Here is a 27127-nt window from a genome sequence, read left to right on the forward strand (position 1 = left end):
ACTGTTGTCATTGGGTGGAACAACTGGTACTGCCAACTCAACCTGTGATCTACGTCTTATTTTCACATGGCCTCCTAACTTCTGAACGGACTCTTTTGACCCTGCTGTGTGTAGCTCACACTCTTTGTGATAGTTTCTTACTTTTCCTTTTTAACTCTCGATAAGAGAACAACCGTGTTGACATGTTATTTTTCTTTTCAGGCACAACTCGCCCTCCAAGAGAAGGAGAAGTGCCTGGTGTGGACTATAACTTTCTGACTGTGGAGGAGTTTCTGGAGTTGGAGCGAAGTGGGACCCTTCTGGAAGTAGGAACTTATGAAGGTATGGAGCCACAGGCAGTGAAAAAGCACTTCAATAACTGTGCCAGACTTGCATCACCCTCACTTGAGTTAACCATCTCGAGTTAGGACCTCACCTTCCATGCTAGTGCTCTGCTTCCCTTTTCTCTCTGTATCCCAAGAGGAGGAATTCCAGTATGTCTGTACTTTTGTCTTCTCAAGTTATCTACCTCGAAAGATTAACATCAGTAGGCTGGGAAAATCCAATATGAAAACCAGTAAAGAAATACTGAAATCTACTCTTTGTATCTGCTATGGCTCATCTCCTTGCTCACTTTTTCTTCCCTCCTGCCATCTCTCTTTCCTTTCATCTCCCCGAAATACACATCTTTCATCACCCAGTTGTGCCTCACTATGCAGCTACATGATGCACTGCTTTTAGCCTTTTTTATCTTCTTTATTCTTGGATAATTACTTCGAACTTGGGTCATTGTGCTGATCCTTTTTACAGCACAGCTTTACAAACAACAGCACTGAGACAGCCAAAGGGGCACTGAAATGTCACCAGGGTGAGAGCAGGAAAAAAATAGCTTTGACTCCCAGAGAAATGCGAGGCAGATTGGCCATGTTTAGGTACAAAATAGGATTTGTGTAATTAAACCTGCAATCTGTATCTCCTTTAAATTGAAAACTCCTTTTGGAGTGCCTTTTTTTATTCTTTTTTTCCCCCCTCCCTTAGAGAACGTTCAGATGTGCCTCTTGAGAAGACAATGAAAAGAAATACTTACAGTTTTAAAAGTCCTCCTGGTGTACTTCGGCTCATTCATGTCATATTTCCATTTGCAAGAAATTAAATGGGTCCTTTTGTAATTACAAGAACTTGAAAAAGCCTTATTTTTTCAGCTGTTAACAAGAAACATGAAATGTATTTAAAAATACAAACTGCACACAAATAGCCAATATCCTTTGACAAATAGTCAGCAGGTAGGAACGGAAAAGATTGTGACGTGTGGTTTTGGTTTTCAAGCTTTAAACAGAAGTTCTGAAACACTGTTGAGTTTACTTCTTTAAAAACTCCCTTGTAAGGTCACCTTTAAACCTTGCACTTATTCCCAGCTGCAGACAATTGCAGTGTCAAACTTGGTTTGCATGAAGATGCTAAATGCATAATTTGGTTTCACTCTTCCACTTCTCTGAGCTGATTAGCTCTATCGGCACCAATGCTAACGTTCCAGAGGCAGCACTTCTCCAAAATGAGCTTTTTTCTCTCCATGTTTCTAACTATAACACTAAATTAGTTTTCTTTGTCGTGGTGCTTGAAATAGATCAGTGGAATGGCCTCACCGTTACTTCCTGATCATATTCATTCTGGTGCCCTTTCCACTTGGAAGGACAAAATGGGTAACTGTCTGTAAGGTGGCTCCTGGGACAAGCTGAGAATTAGTTTTCAGGAAATGCTGTACCCATCTGGGATGGTTATAACATGGTCTTTTCGTTGCTTATGTGATTATGTGCAGTAGCAGCTAAACTGTTAAGATTTCATGGGTTGCTCTTCTGAGTTGCTGAAGATGAGGTTGACGTCTCATAAGGCTAATGCGTATTTCATTTCTGTGGGTGATAGAAGTGTCTGAATTTTAAAGAAATAATCTGTCAGAAGTGCTGAGAAGCCTCTTTCCCCGTTGACATCAGTGATGCTGGTTCATAGTGGTTCTGGAGATCTGGCCTATGGAAGGAAAAATCAATAAGAATAAAGCAAATGTTGATGATGCATGCGTGCGCATATGCATCAAGACACATTACTGTGTGATTGTAATGTGAAATAAGTAAAAGTTCATTTTTCACTTACAGCTTCAAGAAATGATTTCGCTGCCTTCCGAGATTTCTTTAATGGCTTTGTTGTGCTTTTTTTGGAAATCCTATTTTACAACTGTATTGATCAAGACAGTGTTGATCTTGATTGGATCTTGGAAGATGGTATGATTTTGACTCAATACTGCAATCACCAGCAATTTATTAGGAAAGCCAATCTGCAAAAAGAAACCCAAACAAAGTTAAGCTTCTGATGCCCAAGTCTTTGTTATTGTCCACCTTTATAGTCTTATATTACCTTAGTCTTTAATTATAATTTCATTTATGCTGCATTTTGCTGGCTTCTTTGCTTTTTTTCTTTAAACATGCCACCATGATGAAGTTGATTATATTTTTAACCCTGCTAGCGATATCTTATTCTAAACCAGAGGGATGGAATCCAACAAAAGCAAATAATCTATTATTTCCCTCTGAAGAACAACAAAATAATACCTTTAATGTATGGCCTTTATCCTTGATAATGCTCCTTATTGTAGTGAGTAGGAATCAAAGAATTGTTGATGAAGAAAAGGGGGATGTTATGAAATGGAGAGTAGTGATGATGAACAGGGTAGTTTTTGTGTGCCTGGCAGCCACAAGCTCCTGTGGCTCAAGCAGGCTGGTGGACTGGGGTCAAGGTGGTCCCCAGGTCTCTTCTGGCCCTTAATTTGTCAGCATCTGCATGTGATGGAGAAGGAGATGGGTGTACGCTCAGTGTTTCTGTGCTATGTTTCAGCAGCTGGTGAGGAAGTCTGACCCAAATGATGAAGATAAAAGTTTTAGCGTTACTGGATGACATTTGTTTGCCTCTTGAAGGCATAAACAGGGAGCAGTCAGAAGAAGAGTAGCACACAGGACTTTGATACAGATACTATTGATTTGGGAGGAATAAAGAACAAGAGAACAACTGGAAACCATAAAAGAGTTAGGAGTGTATCAGGTTTGGAAAGGACAGCCTGGCTTTTGAAAGTTGCTCTGATTGCAAAGAGAGGAACTGCAAGCTGAGTAGGACAGAAAAGGTGTTCTCTACCTACTGGGCTGCAGAATGTCATTTTTATGTCTTCTGGTGCACTGCAAATAGGTTCCTCTGGGCAGTTTTTGACTCCCATCCTGGTGGATGCAGAGAAGAGGGCATGGCAGCTGCTTTTCTGGTCACCTGTCACCTCCTTGGTGTGTTCTACACCCAAAATGCTCCAAAAATTGTAATTTGTTGGGAGAGGCCACTTGTAAGCCTTAATTCCTGAGATTTTCGGTTCCAGTTTTAACATGATGAATTTTAAGCATAACGCCTGGAGACTTCTTTTTTTGCCATAATGGAAGCTACATCTTTATTGTAGGAATCCAGGAGCTGGAGCTGAAGTCCTGGAAGGCTGTGATGCTGCACCAGTGCTGGTGCTCTTTGTACCACGTACTTGCTGGTAAAGCTGCACACAACACACTCAAGCCAATTAGTGATTCCCATTGACAATACTCATTAGGAAGGAAAAATCTTTTTTAGGCTGCGCATTGTCTAGGCTTTCTAGTAGATAGGAAATCACGATAATTGTAATCTCAGGCATTTATTGACTGCTCCTTCAGGGCATAAAATACTGATGGATGCATGGAAGGAATTGTGTAGGTTACTAATTATTTAGCAATTAACTCCCGGGTTTGAATTGCAACCTCTCACAGGGACCCTAAGGGAGATCTGTTTTGAGCAGAATCACAACTTCTAGGTTTTATTCTCTTTTCTTGCCCAGCTGCTGAGTGGCCCTGGGCATATCAGGTAACTGGTCTATACTTCAGGTTACTGGCCTGGAGAATATTAAAACAACACTTACTTCTCTCTTCATTAATATTTCAGCAGATATCCCGTGCCTGCAGTTATCTGCTATTACAAATAGGAGGGAGAGGGTGGAAGCGATGGTATTTCAGAGGGCTGTGCTGAACTGAGCAGCAGAGATGGGTGCTGAGCAGAGGCACAGGGGGACACTAGCACGGTGGCTGAATTTTGAAAGGGGACGGCTGCGTCGCCAGGGTCTGGCGAGGCCGTGTTAATGAATGCCTGCCCAGCACTTAGTGATCCTCAAAAGAAAAAGTGCTGCACTTTATAACATGTGAAGGGTTATTACATTATAGCGTATTATTGTCAAGGCATCATCTTTCATTCTTAGGACAAGTGTTACGTGATTGCCAAGAGAAGTAATAAGTAATCTGCATTAGTCTCATGACTAAGATGTAATGGGGTGACTTGCTAACGTTTTTAAAGTGTATAAAACTAGCTACTGTAGACAGGGCCTCCGCTTGTGGTACTTAATGAGTGTAATAAATTACCTCAATAGTGCGGTTAGAATTTCAGCAGAAGTAGAGAGGTGTATTCGGCAACATGCTTCAAATCAAGATGCCTTAGCCTCATTTATCTGATGTGCTAGCTCTCCTTTGGTTTCTCTGCGGTAGTCCAGCTGCTTTAGCAAAACGACTGGATTCCCCTTGCTGCTCTTCTGGTGTCTTCGCAGCCTGTGGGTCTCGCCGACTTGGTAGAACCTCGAAAGGAGAACTGTGTCGGTGGCGTGCAAAACATGATGGGAAGATTGGACGAGTAAGGGTAGCAGATGCTGGGGATGCCCATGCAGCCGAACAACATGTTCCACTTAATAAGATAAGATCTGCTTATTATTGTCTCTGTACCACAGATTGACTCAATAAATCATAATGGCTCCTTTAGCACCATTGCAATGTATCATGTCAAATAACCGCTTATAAACATCTGTGCTCAGCGGAAAGATTCCTGGGCTATCTTGGAGGTTTTTCTGCTTGCTTTCTTTTTTCTTACTCTTTAAAACCCCGAGTGAAAAAAAAACCAATCCAGGTTCTTATGTATGCACAAGATTATCGGTGTTAAGTACTAGTGTACTGGTGCCACCTGACAGAATGCTTCATTCTGTAAACAGCTAAAGTGGTAGCTGAGTAACTCTCTCTAAAAGCAAATTATAAAATATTTGATGGGTTTTAGAGTGATTTTCCTATGGTATTTCTGATTGGCTTCTCTCTGTCCGCTGTCAATAAAGCATTTTTTTCAGTTTGAGCTCTGTCTGCAATTGTTCATTAGCAGTCCTGCTTTTCGCTGATTTGATGCATTTTAAAACACAGACCTTGGGAGAAAAGGTTATTTCCAGACACCTCTGGCAAAAAAAGAAACGATGAATTAGTTGCGCTCCCCTGCCCTGATCTGCAGTACCCATACCACTGCCTTCCGCAGAGACGAGGTGTTAATGGGACACATCTTCGAGGTGGAAGTAGGTACATAAATATATAAGAATTTGCAAGAAGAGTTGTGTATTGCAATGGCTTTAACATGCTGTTCTGATTCCTGCAGCCTTTTTGCTGGCTGGGGTGTGTTCCCGCTGCCGCTTCGGTGTTCTGTGTTCAATAGCATGTGGCAATACCTAGTGATATCTCAACACGGGAGAAATCAGAATAAATGAGACAGATTTGATCTGTAGGTGCCTTTCTGCTGTGCTGCCCTTGCCTGTAAGGACACTCATTGGAGTGTGTGTTAAATTTCAGACCAAAAAAAGTTGAAATGCACCTATTTTAACATTTTGACCAATTCGGCAAGAAACCCAGACTGATCTCTCAGTTAACCTCACCATTAGTAACTGCTAAATTTGTCAGAGAATCTACTATTTAAAGCAAATTGCATTTGCATATCTCGTAGGTTAATTTCCCCGAATTCTCTTGCGTTCCCTATGTTTTGCTTCCGATCCAGATGCTGGATCTGCAGCCGCCTCCCGGTTGCCTGGATACTCTGAATTTCCTCCAGGCAATTGCTAATCAATGTGCAGTTGCAGCTAGGTGAATCCCACAGACAGCAGCCAGATCTGTCATCTAAATGTAGAAATCTGTAGCAGAATGTGATCTGGGAAGGGAACAGACAAAACACTGTGGCAGGAGCTCTGCTCCTAGGAATCAGTTCATCCTGTGCTAATCAGACACGAGCACTCCGGCTGGATTAGATGAGCACAAGCTCTTCTGCTGAAATTAAGGGTCAATTGTTTTGGTTCTTGCACAGTGCAGAGAAGAGGAGCATCTCAGAAAAGAAAACAATTAGATTAATAATTACATTTAAAGCCTCCGTGTCAAGGCCTTGCTTAATTTTGCTGCTTATCTCCAAGTCTCTTTCCCAAAATACCCATTTGCATCCATACAGTAAGCTACGAACTGCTTTTTAAAACACGAGCTGTTAATGGAGTCCTCGTTGACACAGAGTGGTAGCTTTGAAGATCAGATGCACTTCTTGTGGACGCAGGGTCCTCTGTGCTTTTGAGTTTCGTGGGATTTTTCTGCTTGCAAAATTACGCCTCACAGTAGGCATCAGTAAATTCAGAACTGCACGAACTCTGCTTCGTCCTTTCCTGAGAGGCAAATGCGCTCCCGGTCCCAGGCATAAATCTCTTTGCACCAAAAAACGCAAGACAAATTCTCCTCCTGTGGCAAAGAGAATAGCTACTGCAAAACCGACCCCCACAGATTCAAGTAACAAACGTATGATTTGGGACCACGTTCTTCAGCTGGCATTGTACCCTTAGAATTAGTGCTGAAGCTCATGTGTGACCTTGCACACAGCTCCTCTGCCCCCTTTCACCTCCTCATGTCAGCTCTGCCGCCCTGTCCCCACCCCAGCAGCATCTCTGGTCTCGTCTTCCCTCTTTGCAAGGTGAAACACCTCCTTTTGTATCCAGTCCACTCCAGATGCAATCCTTTCAGAGTGCATCTCTATTCTTATACGTTTCTACCTCTTCCAAAAACAGCATCTTGGATGGCTGGAGTCCTTTCAACTCCGTTTGAATTAAATGATAATTGGCAAAAGTTTTTATGGATTAGATTCGTAGTTATTAAGAGTAGCTAATGAGTGTATTTTTGTGAATTGCATTTAAATTCCAGGTCACATAAACAACTTAAGGTCATCTGTGAATTTACTGCCCATCAGGGAAATATTTAATAAGGATGTTGAGTTATTTTGGAATACAGGACAAACTTTCCATTACTACTAGATCTCTAAAAGCTAAAAATAAGCTTCTCTTGGCTAACAGCATCGCCAATTCGTAAGCTGCAGGACAGAGTAAAAGCTGCTGTAGATTGCTTTCATTGATGATGATCACTGCTTGGATTGGCAGAGGAAGTGCTGTGATGATGAGAACTTGTCTTATTGTTGTGATTAGCTGTTACCAAAGCCTAATTACTGTGCGTGGTGCTAAAATGTGTAAGCTGCTGACACTTAGAGATAGGAGATGAAAAGAAATCCATTCCAAATAGCTATTGTGTTTGGGTTTTTTTTTTCATTATTATTATTTTTGTGCACTCTCCTGAGTGGCTCTTTAGAGTATGTGGATTAAGTTCATGGCTTTGGCTGCGAAAGCTGCCGTCAAACTTAGGTTGTGGCTAAATAAGTTTTAAGCACCAAGAGACTGAATAAAATAAAGGTTAGTGAAAGGAAATGACAAGGAATTGAGCTAATGGTATGTGCGTCTGCTGAGTGACTGCGTTGTTATTCGCTATTAATTCAGGGGCTGTGGGCAGCATCCAGATGTGATTGAGAAGAGGGTAAGGCTTAGCAGCCTGGTTCCCAGAGGTATCAGGCGTGGGAGGGTGCTGTTTCTGCCATGCTGGCTGCTTCAGGACTGGCATTTTCACAGAAGAGTAGAGGTTTTCCTGCTCTCTTGATCAAGAGATCTCCTTTGTCTGGGAGACAGGCTGCTCTTTTCCAGCTTTGAGACATCGTGTTCAGGCCACGGGCTTCAGAAGTTTTGCAGAGCTTCACCTGAGCTCAGCACCCCGGGGAGTCCTGCCGTAACTACTGTACTGACTTAGAAAATGTTTTGGGATCCTCTGGGATGACAGATGCTTGTGTATGCACATGTAACATGCTGTTAATAATTAGAGCTGATTGGATATTCAGTACAAATTACACTGGCTATGAAGTTAGCCCCTTCTTTAGGCTTACAAGTGGCTCACAAAACACTGTTAAAGCATATTTTAAAATGTATGTTTTTTCATAAACACTGGCAGATTTAATTTGAACAAATAATGTTGAGACTGAGTGTTGTAAAATTCTTGCTTGGCTGTTCACTGTCAGTTGTTAATGATGCACGTTTGGATTGCTGAGTCACAGGGTAAATATTTTCTCTTTCTAATTTCTAGGATTAAACATGAGTTTTGATGATAATTTTAAGTGCCAGTCACTCCTAAGAGTGTGCTTGTCCCCTTGCCTGGGCTCATGTTCCATGCTTTCAAAAAAAAAAACACAACTGCTTAGAGAAGGGAAATAGGTCTGACCACATCCAGCAAACATGAGGAAAAGAGAGTATTTCAATTTTCTCTCATTCTCCGTGTCACCTGGAAGCTGGGTTGGAGCTTTCCTTTGCAGTATTCCATCATGAGCTGGGTTATTTTCCAAACCTGTATGTTCTTGTGTGAATCTGAAGGAAGAGCTGTGGTTTCCTTGAATTCCAGGCTGAATCTGCCTCCTGTGGAGGAAAAAGAAAAGTTCAGCCCCAATGACTGCATCTCCCATAGCCTGCAAAAACAAACCCCACACATGCAGGGCCATGCTCAGTTACAAATTCATATTTGCTTTTTCTATGTGTTCACATATACTTGTAGGCTTACCCTAAGGCAATACACTGTGCTGGTAGAAAATAATTGCTCACTAATAGTAATAGCAGGAGCCATGGCTGGTTTGAGAAGTGACTGATTACTTCAGTGTAAGCAAATCTGAAATACTTTAGAGAAGTCTGTTTTTCTGCTGAGGAACAGCTTTCATTGAACTGTGAGGAACTCCAGCCCTCCTTACTGCTGGGGGAATTGGAAAGCAGCAAAGCTGAAAGATATGATCATGTATTTCTCTGTAATTGGAGGAGGGGTGCTAATATCTGTGCCATGTTCTTGTCCAGGGTAAACAAAAATCCACATTAACTCTACCTTTATAGCCACTTAATTCACTTTGTTGCTTCCATCCCAAAAAGATTTGACTATTTACAACAGGCGTGAAATGAATTTTGCACAAAATAATTATATGCAGTGCCATAGATAAAAGCTGTTTTCGCGTACATGGCACACGTGTATCTCTTTTTAGTGGTTAACATCCTTAGAAAACACACATCTTGTCTGGACAAACAAACCCAAACCCCAAAGTAGCAGCAGGGAGAAATGCCAAAAAGGATAAGATGGCAACAGAGTAGATTATCCTTTTTCTGCCCACCCGCTTTTGTATTTTCCCTTTGCACTCCCTGCCCCAAATTCCTCCTTTTTTTAGTATAAAACAATCCTGCCGTATATAGAGCATAAGAATCATTTCTCTAGCAGAGACTGCAACCTGCTTGAGGAGCCTCCATCCCCATTAGATGCTCTTTCCAGACGAAGTAATTTCCTTCTCCCTATAAATTATGCATCAATGTGCATTTAAGATTCTGAAATGACGAACAGAAGATGAAAGCGTTGTGGAGTGTTGCTGCTCCTATGGAGCTGGATCCACGACGTTGTACACAGGCTCGAACACACCTTGTTAAGACAAACCTGCACGTGTTGCTGTCCTAGTACTCCAGCTGTAAAAGCGTGGAGCTAGTAGCTCCTCCCACTGCTCCAGCCTCAGCTTTGCAAGAAAGACTTTCTTCTGCCCTTGCAGGGGAAAGATAGCAATGTGTGTCCAAAGTGGTCTTCCCAGATGGACTCTGCCAGCCTGAGGCAGGGTGATCCCTGGTGTCCCCGGCTCCTGATGTGTGCAGAGACCTTCCAGAGTTGCAGGTTGAGATCTGCGAGTGTTAGGACACGTGCAATCCCTGTGGCCTTGCCCTAAAACTGGCAAGAGGCACCGCTTTGGGGTTGCAAGAGCTGAAGTGATCTAACGGGGATGGGAATTCAGTTGGCTGAACAGGAGTTGAGGTCAGCAACTAGTACTTCCATTTTGAACCTCAAGCGTGGGACGGCTGAGCAGCTCACCCAGATGTGCTGAGCGAGGTGGGACTGCTGTGCACGGCAGTGGGGCAGGTCAGTGCAGAGCTGCCTGGCCAGCTTTAAACTCAGCGTCGTACCTCAGTGTGTGAATCATGTTAGAATCATAGAATAGCTTCAGCTGGAAGAGACCTTGAAGATCATCAAGTCCAGCCTTTGCCCCAGCCTATCAACCTACTAAACTGTGTCCCCCAATGCAACACCCACCCATCTCTTAAACACTTCCAGGGACGGTGACTCAATCCCTTCCCTGGGCAGCCTGTTCCAATGGCTGACAACCCTTTCAGCACAGAAATTCTTCCTAATATCCAACCTGAACCTCCCCTGGCGCAATTTAAATCCATTTCCCCTCTTCTTGTCACTCTCCACTAGGGAGAATGGACTGTTGTTGGCTTCCGCAACTAAGTATAGATGCATATGTACGAAAATAAATGGAAAAAAAAATTATTTTTTAGCACAAGTGAAGTTTTAAAGTGCCTTTTCAGAGTGTGCCTTTTCAGAGTCTGCCTTTGGCATGCTGTTTGCATGTAATGTAACAGGGATAATAAAGGGGCATGTATACCTTTTGGGGAATGTATATTAAATATCTAATGTAATTTTGTCCAGAAAATTTGAAAAATAAGGCTTTTGGAGTATACGTAGCTGATGGAGATAGACGAAGAATGTAATTAAATGTACATCTATATGTTTGAGAAGAATGTCGTGCTGCTGCCACAGTTGGAGCTATATGCTTGCACCTTCACGTGGATTTACGCAAAGCTATGTGGGAAAGCATCCTTATATTTCGTTGTGCCAGAGAGTACGGAGAGAATTTTAAGTTCACCCTTGGAATCTGAAGGTGGCAAATGAAATATAATTCTTGGAAGAGGGGGAGGGCTTATGCAAAATTGCTGTATATCACAGTTGATTGTATAAAAAGGTAAAAGATGCAACTTGCTATAGGTGGGAATTCCTGTAATTCCTGTGCTGCAGGAATGGATTCCAGACCAGGGATTCCTGTGGAATGTTTCAGAGCAAGTCAAACGCTACTGTAGGAACAGTTTTGGCATCAGTGAACAGGCACTTTATCTGTATTTCTTCCATGGTCACTTTAAAATGACAGTGAACCATCTCAAGCACTTTGTACTATTTGCATCACATCTGGTGACAGCTGCCAAGAGCTCTGTGTTTGTGTAACTGTAGGTTTGTCTTTGACCCTTCAAGTTTTGCTTTAAGGTCTTCATTTCTACCCAAGTTGACCCAACTGCTGAGTTTCCTCTCTGAAGAAAGCCGTGCCACGTGGTACCTTTCCCTTTCTCTCCTTGGACAAAGTTTTCTTTTAGAGGGAGAAGTTTTTCCTTCTTCAATGCATTGCAACATCCACCCTAAAAGAACCTGTGTATTAAAGCAAGCCATCGAGCCTTTCATCACTTCTCTGGGTGATAGCAGTCATGAATCTTTTATTTTCTGCAGGGCTCACTCTAGATCTGCCACAGCATTGTGTGGGTGCACACATGTAAAAAGGCTACTAATTGAAATTCAGATGTAACGAGGTGAAGTTTTGCTATTCACCATGACTGCATTTTGTTTTAGCCCTTGTACGCTCCGTGCACCTAAACAATGCAACCATTGCTGCTCCTTTTAGACTCGACAAGAATAACTTAAAAGGCAAGAAATATTTCCAGGTCTGCTCTCAGAAATGAAATATGGTCCCCCCAGCCCCAAATGGGACGGGCGTGTGTTAGCTTTTCTATTTACTTACTGGTGGAGAGAGGCCAAGATTTTGATGGAACCGAAAAGGAAATAAAATAGAAATCTTGCTGCTATAAGCTGTTCCCTTTTGAAGATGTAAATGTGTTTCTATTGCCTAGGTAACTATTATGGAACGCCCAAGCCTCCCAGCCAGCCCCTCAGTGGGAAAGTGACTTCCACCGATGCTTTGCAAAACCTGCAGTCTGGCTCCAAGCAGTCGACTCCAAAGCGAACCAAGTCTTACAATGATATGCAAAATGCTGGCATAGTGCATACAGAGAATGAGGAAGAGGATGATGTACCTGAAATGAGCAGTAGCTTCACAGGTAAAACAAAAGTGTCGCGGTCCGTCAGTTAGGAGACATGGGGAAGGTTTGTGGAAGGGGATTTTGGGGAGGTTTTGTTTTTAATGGGTTTCCTGAAAAGGTGTCAATCCCAGACAGAGCTGACCAACAGCACCTGAATGGGAGATGTCCAGTTGTGGACAATCACATGCACCATTGTGTCTCCTAAAGAGGCCTTATGGGTTTGAACTGGATGAGAAAAAAATGGGGAAAAGTTCAAATCCGTTAGTCACAGAAAGTTCAAGAAAGAATTGAGCCATGTTGACAGTTATAAACGGTATGAACTGGCTCAATAAGGATTACATTTTAAATTAATTATTGTACTTTTCTGAAAATGTTGCTGTTCTTTTCCCTTCCTTGCAACTGGAGAGATCCATCACGTATAACTGCTAGGTGCTCTTCTCCATGGTACTTGCTGCAGGAATGAGGTCTGAAGCATGGGTGAAAGCTCTTTATTTCAAGAAGGCCTTGTGTCCTGTGGAACACAGATCTCAGCCCCACTGTGACTGCCGTTGAGCCTTGGCTGAAAGATCACCTGAAACTTTTGCTATCTGAAGTCAAGTGCTGTGCAGGAAGATTCAGAGCAAAATACCATTGGAGATCTGTTGAGTTTCCACAGACATCAACTGGAAGTTTGCGAAGCTCTGAGGAGCAAGAGCTCTTCCCCATATCTACAGTCCTAGTATCTGTTAGTGCTTGGAGCATTACTTCCTCAGCTCAGTTTCAAGCACTGAATTCATCTTCAAGCTTCCCTTTGAGCTAGGTACTTAGCAAGCGGCATTATCCACACCTTCAAGCCTTTCACAGCTCCTTCCTGTGGGTGCTCACCATCACTGGCACTTGGTGCTTTGTCCTTTGGTCGCTCCCTACCACCATGACAGTTTTCCTTGCCAGCCTCTGATGCGTTGTAGGAGCTGTCATGCCAGTTCTTCGCTGCTGAAGTTGTGGCTCTAACATCTGTATGGAGCTTTAAAAGGATTCAGACTGAACTTTAGTTTTGACCCTCCCTGGACCAAGCTGTCAAATGGCTTTGAGAGTTGTATTCAGCTATTACCTGTTACCTGTTTCCAACCCAGATCACTCCTGGTGAGTGTAATTCCTCCCAGGCTGGAGTTTCTGTCCCTGCTTACCAGCTCCTTTACAAATTTTTGCACTGAGGGTAGTTTCTCACGTGTTGTGACACGGCAGCAACCTCAGCCCTTGTCACAGGAGGTGATTTTGGGAGGAAGTTGGTGGGAGATGATGCTGCTTGACTTCCTTGCTGCCCATCTCAGTTTGCTACCCCTGAACTAAATCGAGCATCATTTCTCTTCCTTGTTGTCCTTCATAAGATGAAATACTGGAAGATGCAGTTCGTTTGTCACAATGTTATCACAGCCTGGACCCTTGCCTCCATTAAATGGGCACAGAATCAAGAAAAGGGTTATTTCTCATATACCAAAGTGATTCCTAATGCTAATTTCACATTTAAGCGTGCTAGCCATAGCAAACTGCTCCTGCTTCCGTAGGAGACCTCTTGGTGACTTGTGTTTTCCAGACTTTGGCATGTTTACACTCGCAGTCTGAGGCTGGCAATGATTCATTCATGCTTCTTTATCTTGTCAGCTTCTACCTAAAAATATCTAATGCCAGGAAGGCTAGAAAATCAGGCAGCTGAGGGTGCTGGTATAGTCTGGATCTTCTTCTCTCCTCTTCTCCTAGTTTATTATTTTCAGTGCTTCGTATTTTTGTAATGGCAGCACACAGCCTAGAAATACCGCAAGAGCTGCAGTAAACAGCCCCAAAAAACAAGACTGTGAGTTGAGGGAGGTCTGTGGTATCCAGACTGGAGAGCAAAGGGAGGGTCTTGGCTGCAAAGCCCTTTCAGTCCCACTGCTTGGGACCTGTTTTCTGGGGTGTGTTGCCTGCTGCCTGTGCTGGAGACTGATAATCTTGGGTGATTTGGAAGCGTTGCCATCGATTTTTCAACACCTGCAAGAACCAAACAGCGAAAATCCCTTTGGTAGACACAGGGCTAATTTTAGAATTTGTCTGTTCTTGCCAAAACCTCTCTGTGAGGGAGTTAGGGGCACAAACGTGGTTCGTGGAGAGCATTTACTGTGATTGGGGATGGAGGGAATAAACAGCAGTGTTGCATGGATACAGCTCAAAACTGCATGGATATAAGCATCAGAAATGTTTTCTTAGAGGGAGAAGGGCCATCATAACATGCTCCTGAGTGACTTTGACTGGGAGGATGCAGTGATGAGCCATGTAATAAACCTCCTCAGACAGCTAGAACAGGCACTAGTGAGCAGCAACATGTGGATACGTGGTGTAGTGCTGGCAATTATTTTTAGTTTTAATTTAAAACGTCCCGCTGTTCTGCAGACATTCACCATTAGCTTGTTGACTTTGAGCTCCTGGCTACCTTCTTCCGTACTTGTAAAAATCTCCCCTTTTTGATCGTTCTTCAAACAGGAAGTTTGTGTTCTCCTAATCCCTGCCCCACAATTGGCACTGCGGGAGTGAACCTGTAAGCCTGCTCACAAGCCCATTGAACTCATGGGCGTGAGCGAGCGCTGGGCTCAGACATCTCGGGAGGCTTTGGTACCCCGGCAGCGCCTGTTAGAGCGAAGCCAGTGCCTGATCACAGCTTCTGATTTGCGCTGGCGAGGGTCTGGCTGGCAGAGCGTGTGTGGGCAGAGCAAACTCGTCCCTGCTGGCAAAAAGACTGCAGAGTCTCTGCCCTCGGTTCATCTGCTGCTGTGTCTTGCGAATTGAAACGCGAGGGGAGGGAAACCGTAAGGATAAACCCCGGGGAAGCAAATGGGAGGAGAAAAAGACTGATTTTTATTTTTTTTTTCAATTTTATTTGTGCTTGTTTATTCTGCAGCAGAGTCTGGTGACCAAGACGAGCATAATACACGTATTGTAAGAGAGACAGCCCCGCCGTCCGCGATTGATAGACACACCAACGTTCCCACCACGGAACCATCTCAGAACCTCCCTCAATACCTACCTCCTTCTGCCGAGGATAACCTAGGTCCTCTGCCAGAAAACTGGGAGATGGCCTACACCGAGAACGGAGAAGTCTATTTTATAGAGTAAAGCACATTTTTGTTCTAATTCCACCTCTCTCTCTGGGCATAAGTAAACCTCTGTGGATGCATTTTGTGTGTGGATTAAATATTTAGTGTATACAGTTATGTGGCAGAGCTGCAAGTTCTTTACTGCTTCTGAAGGGAGTTTGAGTTTCCTGATTGGATCAACATCCAGAGTTCAAAGGCAGAGGGAATTGCTTACTTTATGAGGGTAGTTACAAGAGCAACAGACACTTATAAAATATGGGCCAGTTGTTTTCATGGGTGGAATGAAAGCTCCTAGTTGAAAGGGCTGAGACTTCATTTTTGGAGCCTGCCTCTGTGCGTAACGCAGCAGAGAGTTTTCCTCCAGTCATGTGCTCGGGTGGTAGCAGAGCCAGGGAACGGACTTTGTGTGTCTTCGTCTTGTCGGAGCAAATGGGCCACACATGTTAACATGCTCCAGTGGTTTGCAAAAGGCATAGCTCAGCGCAGAGTAGACACCGATAAGTTTGGAAAAGGAGTACCTCGTGCTCTGCAGTCCTTGCTTAAGAGCTGAGTGCTGTCAGCAGTTTTATGATGATATTGATTTTTTTCATGCCATAAATAATAGTCTCTAATTATACTTGTCTAGATTTATTGAGATAGGAGTAACTTATAAAATGGGACCTGTTAGTGGAAGAGATTTTTTGTACAGAGTTTAGCTAGACATTAAAATTCAATTAGCTTTTGGAACTCAAACCCTTAGCTGCCAAAGTGGAGGAGGTGGGTGAGGAATTGATTTTGGATTTGATGGTCTTGGAAACTGGGATTCTCTGTCTACATACCAGGAGCCAGTGGCCAGTTAGTAAAGAAGATCCTCCTCTGCTCACATCCCTTCTGGTCCTGCGGAGGATTTTGCTTGATTAGGGCAGTAAGAGGAGCAATCTTGCTCCATCATCAGGAGAGGGGATGTTTGGACAGGGCCAAGGAAAGGTTCATCACAGCAGGTTTTCCCTTGGGTGCAGTGGCAGGGGAACACGTCGGAGAAGAGTGCCAGAAGATCATCTAGTCCGACCTCCCTGTCATGGGCAGGGACGCCTCTCAACTAGATCAGGCTACTCAAGGCTCCGTCCAACCTGGCCTTGAACACCTCCAGGGAGGTGGCAGCCACAACATCTCTGGGCAATTTATTCCAAAGTCTTGTCCCCCTTGTACTGAAGAATTTCTTCCTAAGGTCCAATCTAAATCTATTCTCCTTCAACTTAACCCCATTTCCCCTTGTCCTATCAGTGGACACTCTTGTAAAAAGTCCCTCCCCAGCCTCCCTGTAGGTTCCCTTCAGGTATTGGAAGGCAGCTATTAGGTACCCCCGAAGTCTTCTCTTTTCCAGACTGAACAATCCCAGCTCCCGCAGCCTGTCCTCGTAGCAGAGCTGCTCCAGCCCCCGGCTCTAGTTGAGAGGCGTCCCTGCCCATGACAGGGAGGTTGGACTAGATGATCTCTAAGGTCCCTTCCAGCCTAGGCCATTCTAGGATTCTATGATCTGAGGAGCTGATTTCCCCAAAAGCCATCGCTATGGCTGCTGCATTCTCTATGAACACGTGTTCTCTTAGCAGCGCAGGACTGTAGCGCCTTAAATAATTTGTTAGACCTATTGCAGGAGAGTTGTATATATGATGGAACAAATGTGCCCTGCATGCACTACTGTCTGTCCGAGGTGAAAATCTGGTAGCACACCAACTGGTTCCTTCCCCGTGGCGCAGGCTGGCTGTTTTGAGGATACGTGCGCATAGGGGGCGATTTCGTGCAAGAACGTGTTACTGTGGATGCAGCACTGAATGACTGCAGTTCTCTTGATTCTAAGGATACCCTGAGCCTACAAACAATTTAGTTTGATTTGTATCAAAATAAGAGAGCAAGCTAATGAGCTGTGTGGACTCAAGCTGGCTCAGATGTCTGTATTGTCATCCGCAGCGCTTTGGGTTATCGAGTCAAGGTGCTGAAGGCAACAGTATGGGGACATCTGAGCTGCTTGCGCAGAACCAGCACAGGTCCAGCGGGGCCAGAGCTGTTTGTCAGAGAACTGATGCTGACGCCTTGTAGCTGAAGCAATTTTTGCTCTTGAGACCATGTTTCTCTGGTGCTTTAATTGGGATTTTTGCTACCCGAAGTATCCCAGTCCCTCATTACCCTGCGTGTAGATCAGTGCATGTTACAGGTCTAACACAATCCTTTCCCTCTGAGTTTATGATCTGAACGGTGTTCAGCTAAATTTTCTGCGCCTCAGCAAATTGCGCTGTTGTGAGCCTGCGGTTAGCGAGACAGAGTTGCGAGAAATATGCAAATATTCTATTGCTCTCCTCCCACCGCCCTCTTTCTCAGCTAGACTACAGACTTCCTTATTTATAAGTTGGCAGAACCCCTCTGCTTTTTTGCAGTTAATTTGCTTGACTTGCTGAATTTCTGCCATTGAGTTTTCTAGTTGGCGATTAATTGCTCTGAGGCATACAAAAGGATTAAACACATTTGCTCATCCTACCTTGGGGAGGGCTGGGTAGTAGGATGTGTCAAACAAGCACCTTTTATTTACACATGTGGATCATAAGAGCAGGGCAATCCCCTCTTCTTGTAGTAAAATGCAAGTTTTCTGGTCAGTTCCTTAGGGATTGTAACCCTTATGACAGCATTTCCAGCTTCGTGAGGCCGTTGTAAGTCTAAGGTCAAGTTTGTAAACCTCTCTGTGACCTTGGAGGAGAAGTAAATAGCATTACTGTGGTATTGAAACTTAAAACTGTTAAGCAGTGTTAAAGGCTAAGCTAGATAAACGATACCTCAGAGACTGGAGGGATATCTTTGTGGGTTATGTCTAAGATGACATAATGTTGTAGAAGAGGCATTATAGTACAGGATTGTCTGCATATGCAAATGAAAAGATGGGAGAAAATAATTTCTCGAAAAACATATTTTAAGTCTATTTGCTATGCAGGCTTCACCACTGGGACTGGCATGGCAGCTCTGTCAGGGGACGGTAGAAAGGAAGAGTTGAAAGTAAAGCTGTTCAGCTGCCATCAAAGGCTTTGACAGAACATCTTTGTGTGTGCAATTAAAAAGTCTTCACTGGAAATTTTGTTTCTGACTAAAGCTTGGGTCAAATCTAGACAAATGGCAAAAATCCCTGTATGGTTTAGGGAGGAAGGGGAACTTCTGTCTTTTCATCAGGAGGCTCAGAGACAGCTCCTGGCGTTAACAAACAAACCATCGCAGACAAAAGTCTTGCAGCTTTCACATGCATCCTTCCAGTCAGGAATGCTGATTTGTATATTTTCGCTTTTCACCTTTGTGTTTTCAATCACAAGGTTCTTGTGATTTTTGGTAGACTAGTTTTCAAAACATCAAATTGTAGTGCCATTTCTTCTGAATCAAAAGTATGCCTTCAGGTCTGTTGAATAATAAAGAAGATGTATACTTTTATGTCACTGATACTTCAGCTCTGCTTTATTAACAAAGGTCATATTTCCATTTTTGGTTTCCAGCCATAATACAAAAACAACATCTTGGCTAGATCCACGGTGCCTGAACAAACAGCAGAAGCCTCTAGAAGAATGTGAAGATGATGGTAAGAGACTGAGAATAGTGAAACAATAATTTGATTGGTCCATTTCTAGGTGGTTTGCTTCCCTTCCCCCTTTCCAATAACCTGTATACAGAAATAGTAAAAAAGAAAAAAGTTTATCAGTAAGTGGTGTAAGATCACTGTCTGTGTATGTAAAATAGCCATGGAGATGGCAGATCACTTAGCAAAAATCACTGAGGTGCCAGAAGTGTTTTTGGAAAGGCATTGGAATAGTCGCTGATGCTGAACAAGACTTGAAGCTTTCTAACATGTTTGCTGCTTGGATCGCTGTGTAGGAGGAAAACGGCTGAGTTTCTACGTGCTCCATTGTGTTACACTTCAACCACCTGCTTTACATGAATTGAAAGAGTTATGTTGTTATTTCCTTCTTGGAGCAGAGATAACTCAATTGCTTCACTTCTCCTGTTAAATTCTGACAGTCCACTTAGCGTTACGATTGCTGAAAAGAAATTCCGTTTCGAAAGTGTAGATTTTTGCCACTGAAAAATTACGCCGATGTAATTTTGTATTCCTTGAGATGTTGAAAATGCAAGCCACTGTCCAATTTAGAGCAGCCAAATGCAGGACTGTTAAAGGAGGTTCTTCCCCTGCATCCTTTAGGAGATGCTGGAATGGAAAGGGAATCATGATGAGAATAACTTAAATGTTTGGGAAAACCTGTGTGGAAATTCTAGTCTATTGACCAGGAAAGGTGATGGTATTCTAATGCATAATTTTGGCTAACACAAGGCTGTCATGGTAGACGTATCTTAAAACAGGAAGGGTTTACTTTGTCAGTGTTGGTGCTTTCCTTGTCAAATTAGTTTTCATAATGATTAGCCTCCTACTGGTGTGAGTCAGCTCAATAAAAACTATGATTTCATGTTGGAAAGAAATCAGCTGAATCCCTTTTTACTGGTGGATTCAAATCTGGCCTCCAGAACTGCTGCTGCTATTTTTGCACATGCAGTTTTTCAACCTCTGCTTCCTTCCGCATGTGAAAGATTTTGCAGGGTGCGAGAATTTGCCTTTGCTGCCGGGATGGAGCAGGTCACCAGCTTCCTAGAGCGCAGCGCACCCCCAAACCCCAGGCGAAAACTGAGAGCACCGAGCTGATGCCTGCTCCAGATCCTTAGCAACTGGCATCTTCTGTCAAGAAGCGAAGAGAGGGAGCTGGGATAATGAAGGCTTTGCTCTGCACCTAAAAATGGATATGTCAGTGGGTAATCAGCATGGGAACAAAATTAAATAACAGCGTATGCAGGCAAAGCTGCCTCCTCCTTGCAGTTAAGCGTTGCTGGCAGTTTGAAGAGGAGCTTGCTAAGCCTCAGCATAAGCTTTCCTCTTTCAGAGGGTAGTTTTCCTCAAAAGCACAACTTCTGTCCTGGCTTGCTCTACCAGCAAGGCTTCCACTGTGTCCACTGCCCTGGTGAAGCCCGCAGGCAGCACATGCTGCCATGGGTCAGCGTGCCCCATGGTGGGCGAGGAGCAGCTGGTAGGCTGAGTCAATGACGGTGGCTGAGCTCCCCTCCATTCAACAGTTTTAAGTCTCCCCGCAGAAGGCAAAGTCTTTCTCTTGTCCTCTTAGCAATTAGAAGACGAACACTAGCGTAATTTATTTTATTGGGACTAGAAACATAGAGCTGTTTTTTGATTATATTTTTGTCACATTTAATGAAGTTCATAATTTTGCAGAGTGGTGGCATTTTTGTTTATCAAGCCCTTAAAATCAGCTAATTTCATCTTCCCCCACTCCACTTCATTCACTAAGTTGCTCATTAATGAATATTTTGAACATTCGGTAGTTCAGCCAGCTGCTTCACAGGTACAGCAGTGCACTGCACTGTTTTGCTTGGTTGCTCTAATCTTGCTTTGGACATAAGAATAATTACGATTCTCTGTTTATATTTCCGAAAACAATGCGAGCACAAGGAAGAGAGAAGGTTATTTTTACTGCATTATAGAAGCGTAAAAGGGTCCCTGCTGGGTGCATTTGCACTGGAGTCAGTGGGTCTCCTCTGTTTTGTTTTGGGGGACGTATGTGCACTCCAGGCTTGGTCGCATCCTGTTTGTGGTTTTTATGAATGTTAGCTGTTGTTTCGGATTTGTTTGGGTGTAGTTGTCTTTTTTTTTTTTTTTTTTAAATTTCGTCAGGATACGTGTCCCTAACAAGTTTGGGTTGTTTCTGGTTGTTTAGGCTCTCAAAGGAAATTGCAATTCATATTTCACGCTAATGGTCCTAAACAACTGGTTTGGTAGACTATATTGCAAACAGGCTGTGGAAGTGTTTTCTTAGGTGTCCAAATTTTCAGAGTCGATGCTGTGACACGACATCATCTTTTTGCTTCTGTCACTCGTTTATGTGGCTTAGTATTAGGCCCAAGATTGTTTTTACCGTTTTTGTTCTGGTTTTGTCATCATCTTCCATTTTCAGACTGCATTATCATTATTTATAGGCTAAGCAATACTTTAATCATCTGTGTCACTGTTAACTTATGAATATGGAGCAGATAATGATAAATGGAGCAACAGTGAATATTGATGGCTTTGTGTCTTTGAAAAATTACGTGATCTTTGGTGCCCCACTAAAAGTGGGGCATTCCCGTATCACCAGCACGTCTGGACTTCGCTGGGGGCTTGTGCCTCCTCTTAAACAAGGCGCTTGGCTTCATCTCGATCTTAAATCAGCTGAGTGGTTACAGAGAAGTCAATTGGACCTTGTACGCACATAAATTTAAGTGCTTGCTTAGAAACCTTGCTACATTAGTTCTTACATAGATGCAAAGTTTGTCTCTCGGATTTCTTCGTTAGTATTCAGGTCCGGCCTTCTGAGAGATCCGTGTGTCTACGGAACGGATTGCGAAGGTCGGACCGGACGGATCTGAGGGAGAAGCTTCGCCGCAGTGAGAACAACGCAAATTATTACTTCCCCTTATCCAACTCTGGCGTGGAAGTAGTCAGTTGATACAGATACTTTGAGCATGCAAGAGCCATTTTTTTTTCATTATCTACATCAGATCCATCAATATTCTGATCACTAAAGTGCGATAAATGGAAAGCTTGGGCTCGGTCTGTAGAAAATTAGTGCCGGTTCTGCTGTTTGCTGTAGGGAATTTCTTTCTTGGTGCTGGTATCTGAAATTTTCTTTTAATTTTTTCTGTCTCATTTACTGCTCTTCACTTGGAGAAGAAGGGGTACACACGGAGGAACTGGACAGTGAACTAGGTAAATCATCCATCTCTTGTTTTAATGTTTGACTTCAACTGCACTGTTTTAAGCCTTTAATTACTTACTTTCTCCTTTGTATTATTTTTCATCTTTCGCCTTTTTTTTTTTTATTTCGACAAGACTAATTTATCAGCAAAACTTCCCTAGCACGCAAAGTATTAATTTTCTCCTAGCTTGAAATCTGCGGCGTTTCACTGACTAACTCAGAGTTTTAAGGGAGCTGGAGGGCCTTAATCTTGCAAAGTTTGTTTGGAGTTGCTTCCTCCTGTTTTCTGCAGAAATCAGGGGCCTTTCCATTGGTATCAGTGGCTCCAGGAAAAAGCCTATGGGTGCCCGAGTGGAAATCAAGTAGCAAATGACGCTTTTTTTCACTGGGGCCAAAGATATTTCCCAGAAAAGAGAAGTGTGACTTAGAAAGTTTAAGTATTACATAGGATGCTTCTGCTGAGCTTGTGAATAAAACAGCTGAAAATTTTGCCCCAGTAAGTGATTTCATAAACTGATGATTTTCAGCTATGTGGTGCACTTTTTATTTGCTGCATCTTTTTGCGAAGACTGCTGCCTTGGTATCTAACCCTGTTCGTTCTGTTCGTACCGATGGTGGAGGTAGTTGTTATTTCTGTTCAGCTATGCTCTAGTGCACTTGGAAAGCTGAAAGGCATGAGAGGTTGCGTGGGATTGTATTTCCACTAGGTCTATTGTTGCTTGTAAAAGGGACTGTAGCTACAGTTGATAGTTCTTCATGCTGGAGGATTGTATTACCAGAGAATTAGCCTCTGGTATCTGTAATGACTTGCAAGTAAGTGTATTCTGCTTCCTGCTTCTGTGTGATCGATACGACATCAGCAGCCAGCAGCTATCGAGTGGACTTTCAACACTACTCCAGGAACTGTTCTTCTGGATAATATGCCTGGAATAATGTTGGACGCCTTCTTTTTAGTGCAAGAATTTGAAAGAAATGACAAATTTAAAGAAGAATGCAGTCAGTGTAGTGGTACGTTAGCATTATGTGTGGCTTGTCCGAATTATCAGTGGCAGACTAAGTAGGTGGATGCACACCAAAAACTTGCAAAGGTTTCTGATGAAAGTCTTCACAATGAGTGACTTACAGTAAGAGAAAGGTTAAATAAAGAGCAAATTTAGAGGCAATAATGAAATGGAAATGTTCCCTTATTTCAATCTGATAACAGGATCTAGTGCAAGAGAAGAGCTGAAAAAAACAGATGCAGGAAAACTGAGTAATTGATAAGCCTGACTCCAGTTCTGCAGGCACTTCCATGCTCCAACATCATGGGATGTTCCCTTTGTTTTAATGCAGATGGGCTGTGTTGAGCTCACAGCCCGTCGATACACTGTTGAGATCTTCAAATGTTGCAGTGTAATGAAAGAAATTTTCAAATGGCTCAGCTGGTTATAGCAAAGTTAGGGAGGAGGCTTAAAACCATACGATTATTCACTAATTGTACTTGTGGTTAGTATAAGCTGGTTGGCAGCAGATATTTAGCTCCGTAACTTACCAACGGTTTCTGTTCTAAATATATGAAAATTAAAACTTTACGCATTTGCACAGCTTTTTGTTTTCCAAAGAGGCGGGTTGAATATGGAGTAGTAGGTCACCTCCTTTTAACAGAAAGTTGTGCAAAAGGACAAAAAACTGTTGCAGAGTAGAACTTGACACAAGCTTGGGAAGTTCCTTCTGACTTCACAAGGAGAAGTAAAAGCTGTGCATGTTGAGGTCAGTTCCAGTTCCTTTATAGTGATGCATGGGAGTAACTAAAATACCTGGTGGCTGGAGAAGTTCTTTTTTAGGAATCCATCCATCCCCTCTGTAGGGTAGGACACTAAACAAGAGCATCTTGGTGGGAATACCTGTATCTACCCCAGGCTTAAAAGTATGAAATTGGATATTTTTCTGCTGAATTTACCTCCTGACAAATGCTCTGAGACCGCAGAATGCTGCATGGTTGTACCAAAATAAAAACCATATGGCTCACTCAGGCTCCTAATGATGCAAAATATTTTTGGAAATCTCACAGTAGTTATAAAATCTAATGCTCTGGTTCATCTTCAGTTTGGCAGGAGAGGTAGAGATTGGAGATGAATAATACAAAGCAGCTAGGAAGCTACACTGTGCAGCATGACTATGGAGAATATTGCCTTTTATTTTAGAGAACTTTCAGAGCTTTTAGAAGTTGGAACATGCAGCTATGTATTCGTGATGAAAGCTGCAGTTTTGTGTATTGCTACTTGGAAAACACGGAGATTTGCTCCTTGAAAAAGGGAAAGCTGCAGAGATAGAAAACTGGAAAGATTTTGGCATTCTGGGGATGAGAAAAGTGCTGGTTTTCTGACCTTCTGTGAAGACTCCTTAAATTGAAAGAAAAAATGTAACAATACCAAAACCTTCTGTGAACGGAAGGAAAGCAAAAGATAAAATTGTTTAAACTTTAAAAGTAGAAAACACTTAATAGTCCAAGACAGATAAAAAGTATTTAGCGGGGGGAAAAAGTACGGAAAAGTAATTTTAAAGCATCTGTGCATTACTCTTCCCCTCCCTCGTTCACTTTTGATTTTTCTTCCACCCACAGCTTGATCTCTTTACCATTCTACTTTCACCGTAGTGCAAATTAAATGGCTGCCACAACCTGTGATTTCCCTGATTGCATGCTAGGTCTTAATTTAATTGCACTGAAACTTCTTAAGCCAGTCCCGCAGTGTTTTCGCCATATGGGACTCCTTTTTGCAAACCTGTGAATTCACTTTGAGAAAAGACTTTCAAAATTGGCCTCTAGTTCTCACGTACGCTTGCATGGTGTAAAGGAGTAGCTGTTTCTGAAGTGTCCGTTTCAGATCGATCCAATGATAAAATTGTGGAGTATTTTCATGCCCCAAAAAGTTCGCACTGGCTTGCATTTAATTGCTTATGTCTCAAGGAATCCAAACGTGTTCAACCCATTAAGGATGAAATAAGAATGGAAAACCTACCTTATACCTACAAATAAGGGACATGGGGAGCAAAGCCCATGAAAATCAATTTCATCTGGGCTCCAGCCAATTCTGAACACAAACATAAATTCTGAGTAATTAGTCCATGTGTGTTTGTATAGATTCTGTTCATCTCCAGTCTGGAGATATTTCTATCCTTATGGCAACATAGTTGCAGTCTGTAAATGCAGAACTAGATAGTTGCATTTATTCTAATTAATGGGCTATTGTTGATAGTATTGGCTCATCAATAGATGCCACGAATGAAAATAAATAGTTGCATTTGATAATAAACAAAGATTATTTACTATCAGTCTTGTCAATTTAGTGGTAAATTGTGAGGAATTATTTTGCGTGGAGTATTTGAACTTCTGTTATCTGACGACGGCACTTTTTTTAAAATTATTTTTTATATTTAATTGAATGTGCAAAGTCTGTGGGACCACAGTTGCACAGTCCGTAACGTGGTGGAACCTTCTGTCTAGTTGATTCACAGTATTTTACAAACACACCTCTCTGTGATGTTGGTAGGATGATTATTTCGGTACCCACAGCCAACAGGAACATTGTGTTTAAATGAGTGGGACAAGGATCAGGCCCCTAAGTAATACGTACAGCTTTAATAACCCTCAGTTGGATGCTGAAGTGATTTTATTACATTCACTAATTATAGTTAAAGTACTATGTGCTGTCTAGAAAATCAACAGGAACAAAAGTGGATACATTTCCAAATGTTAATTTCATCTTCAGAACAGTTTTTTGTTGTTAATTATGCTAATGAAAAAAGGAAATCTCTTTTACATGTGATTATGGCAATATGTGTTTTTACTTTAAGTGCTATGCACTGAAATAAGTCTGTGTGTGCCAGCCCCGCTTGGGTGGATTCCATATGCCAGGCATTTAGAAATTCAGAGAATCGTAGACTGGTTTCTGTTGGAAGGGACCTTAAAGATCATCTAGTTCCAACCCCCCTGCCATGGGGCAGGGGCACCTTCCATAGACTAGGTTGCTCAAAGCCCCGTCCGACCTGACCTTGAACACTTCCAAGGAGGGAGCATCCATGACCTCCTTGGGCAACCTGCTCCAGTGCCTCGCCACCCTTACTGAAAAGAATTTACTCCCAATGTCTAGTCTGAACCTACTCTCCATCTGAAACCATTACCCCTCGTCCCTCACTGCACTCTCTGATAAAGGGTCCCTCCCCGTCCTTTGAGTACTGGGAGGCAGCTATCAGGTCTCCCTGGAGCCTTCTTTTCTCCAGGCTGAACAACCCCAACTCTCTCAGCCTTTCTTCATAAAAGTGCTCCAGCCCCCTGATCATCTTCAGGGCCCTCCTGTAGACCCACCTGAGTAGGTCCATGTCTGTCTTAAGCTGAGGGTGCCAGAGCTGGGTGCAGCCCTGCTGGTGGGGCCTCAGGAGTGCAGAGGGTTAGAATCATAGAATCATAGAATAGTTTCATCTGGAAGAGACCTACCGAGCCCTGCCTTTGTCCCAGCCCTATCAACCCACTAAACGATTCCCCCAATGCAACACCCACCCGTCTCTTAAACCCCTCCAGGGACGATGACTCAATCCCCTCCCTGGGCAGTGTGTTCCATCAGCTGACAACACGTTCAGTACAGAAATTCTACCTAGTATCCAACCTGAACCTCCCTTGACGCAATTTAAATCCATTTCCCCTCATCCTATCACTCTCCACTAATCACCCCCCTTGGCCTGCTGGCCACGCTTCTTTCGATGCAGCTCAGGATGCAATTTGCCTTCTGGGCAATGAGCGCACATTGCTGGCTCGTATTCAGTTTTTCATCCACAGACACCCCCAAGTCCTTCTCTGCAGGGCTGCTCTCACCCCACTCATCGCCCAACCTGTCTTTGTGCTCTGGGATTGCCAAGCACAATTCGCTTTGTCCTGTTTCAAAATCTCTTCTTGTGTTGGGCTCGCAGCTGAGCCATGCAGTGTAAATCGCTAAGAAAGAAGTCAAAATTATTTTTTTCTTCAGCAGTGGTGAGCATAAATGGCTCGTCCCTGGAACAGGAGCTGAAAGCGGGCTCTCTGTTTGTGTGCC

General features: G+C 43.0%; 1 protein-coding gene across 1 annotated transcript in view; it reads left to right on the top strand.

Moving 5' to 3' along the window:
• Window positions 1–209: 209 nt before the first annotated feature.
• The window catches only part of MAGI1 (membrane associated guanylate kinase, WW and PDZ domain containing 1), a gene marked incomplete at its 3' end in the record, with an annotated part of 88430 nt that continues 61512 nt past the window's right edge, over window positions 210–27127 (top strand). Inside the window, 5 exon segments of the mRNA XM_009871194.1 lie at window positions 210–321; window positions 11966–12172; window positions 15066–15276; window positions 18768–18850; window positions 22037–22072. Of these exon segments, the coding sequence (XP_009869496.1) occupies window positions 12097–12172; window positions 15066–15276; window positions 18768–18850; window positions 22037–22072 (406 nt within the window).

Source organism: Apaloderma vittatum, unplaced genomic scaffold, assembly GCF_000703405.1.
Source record: "Apaloderma vittatum isolate BGI_N311 unplaced genomic scaffold, ASM70340v1 scaffold1316, whole genome shotgun sequence".
In the NCBI taxonomy this organism is placed as follows: Eukaryota; Metazoa; Chordata; class Aves; order Trogoniformes; family Trogonidae; genus Apaloderma; species Apaloderma vittatum.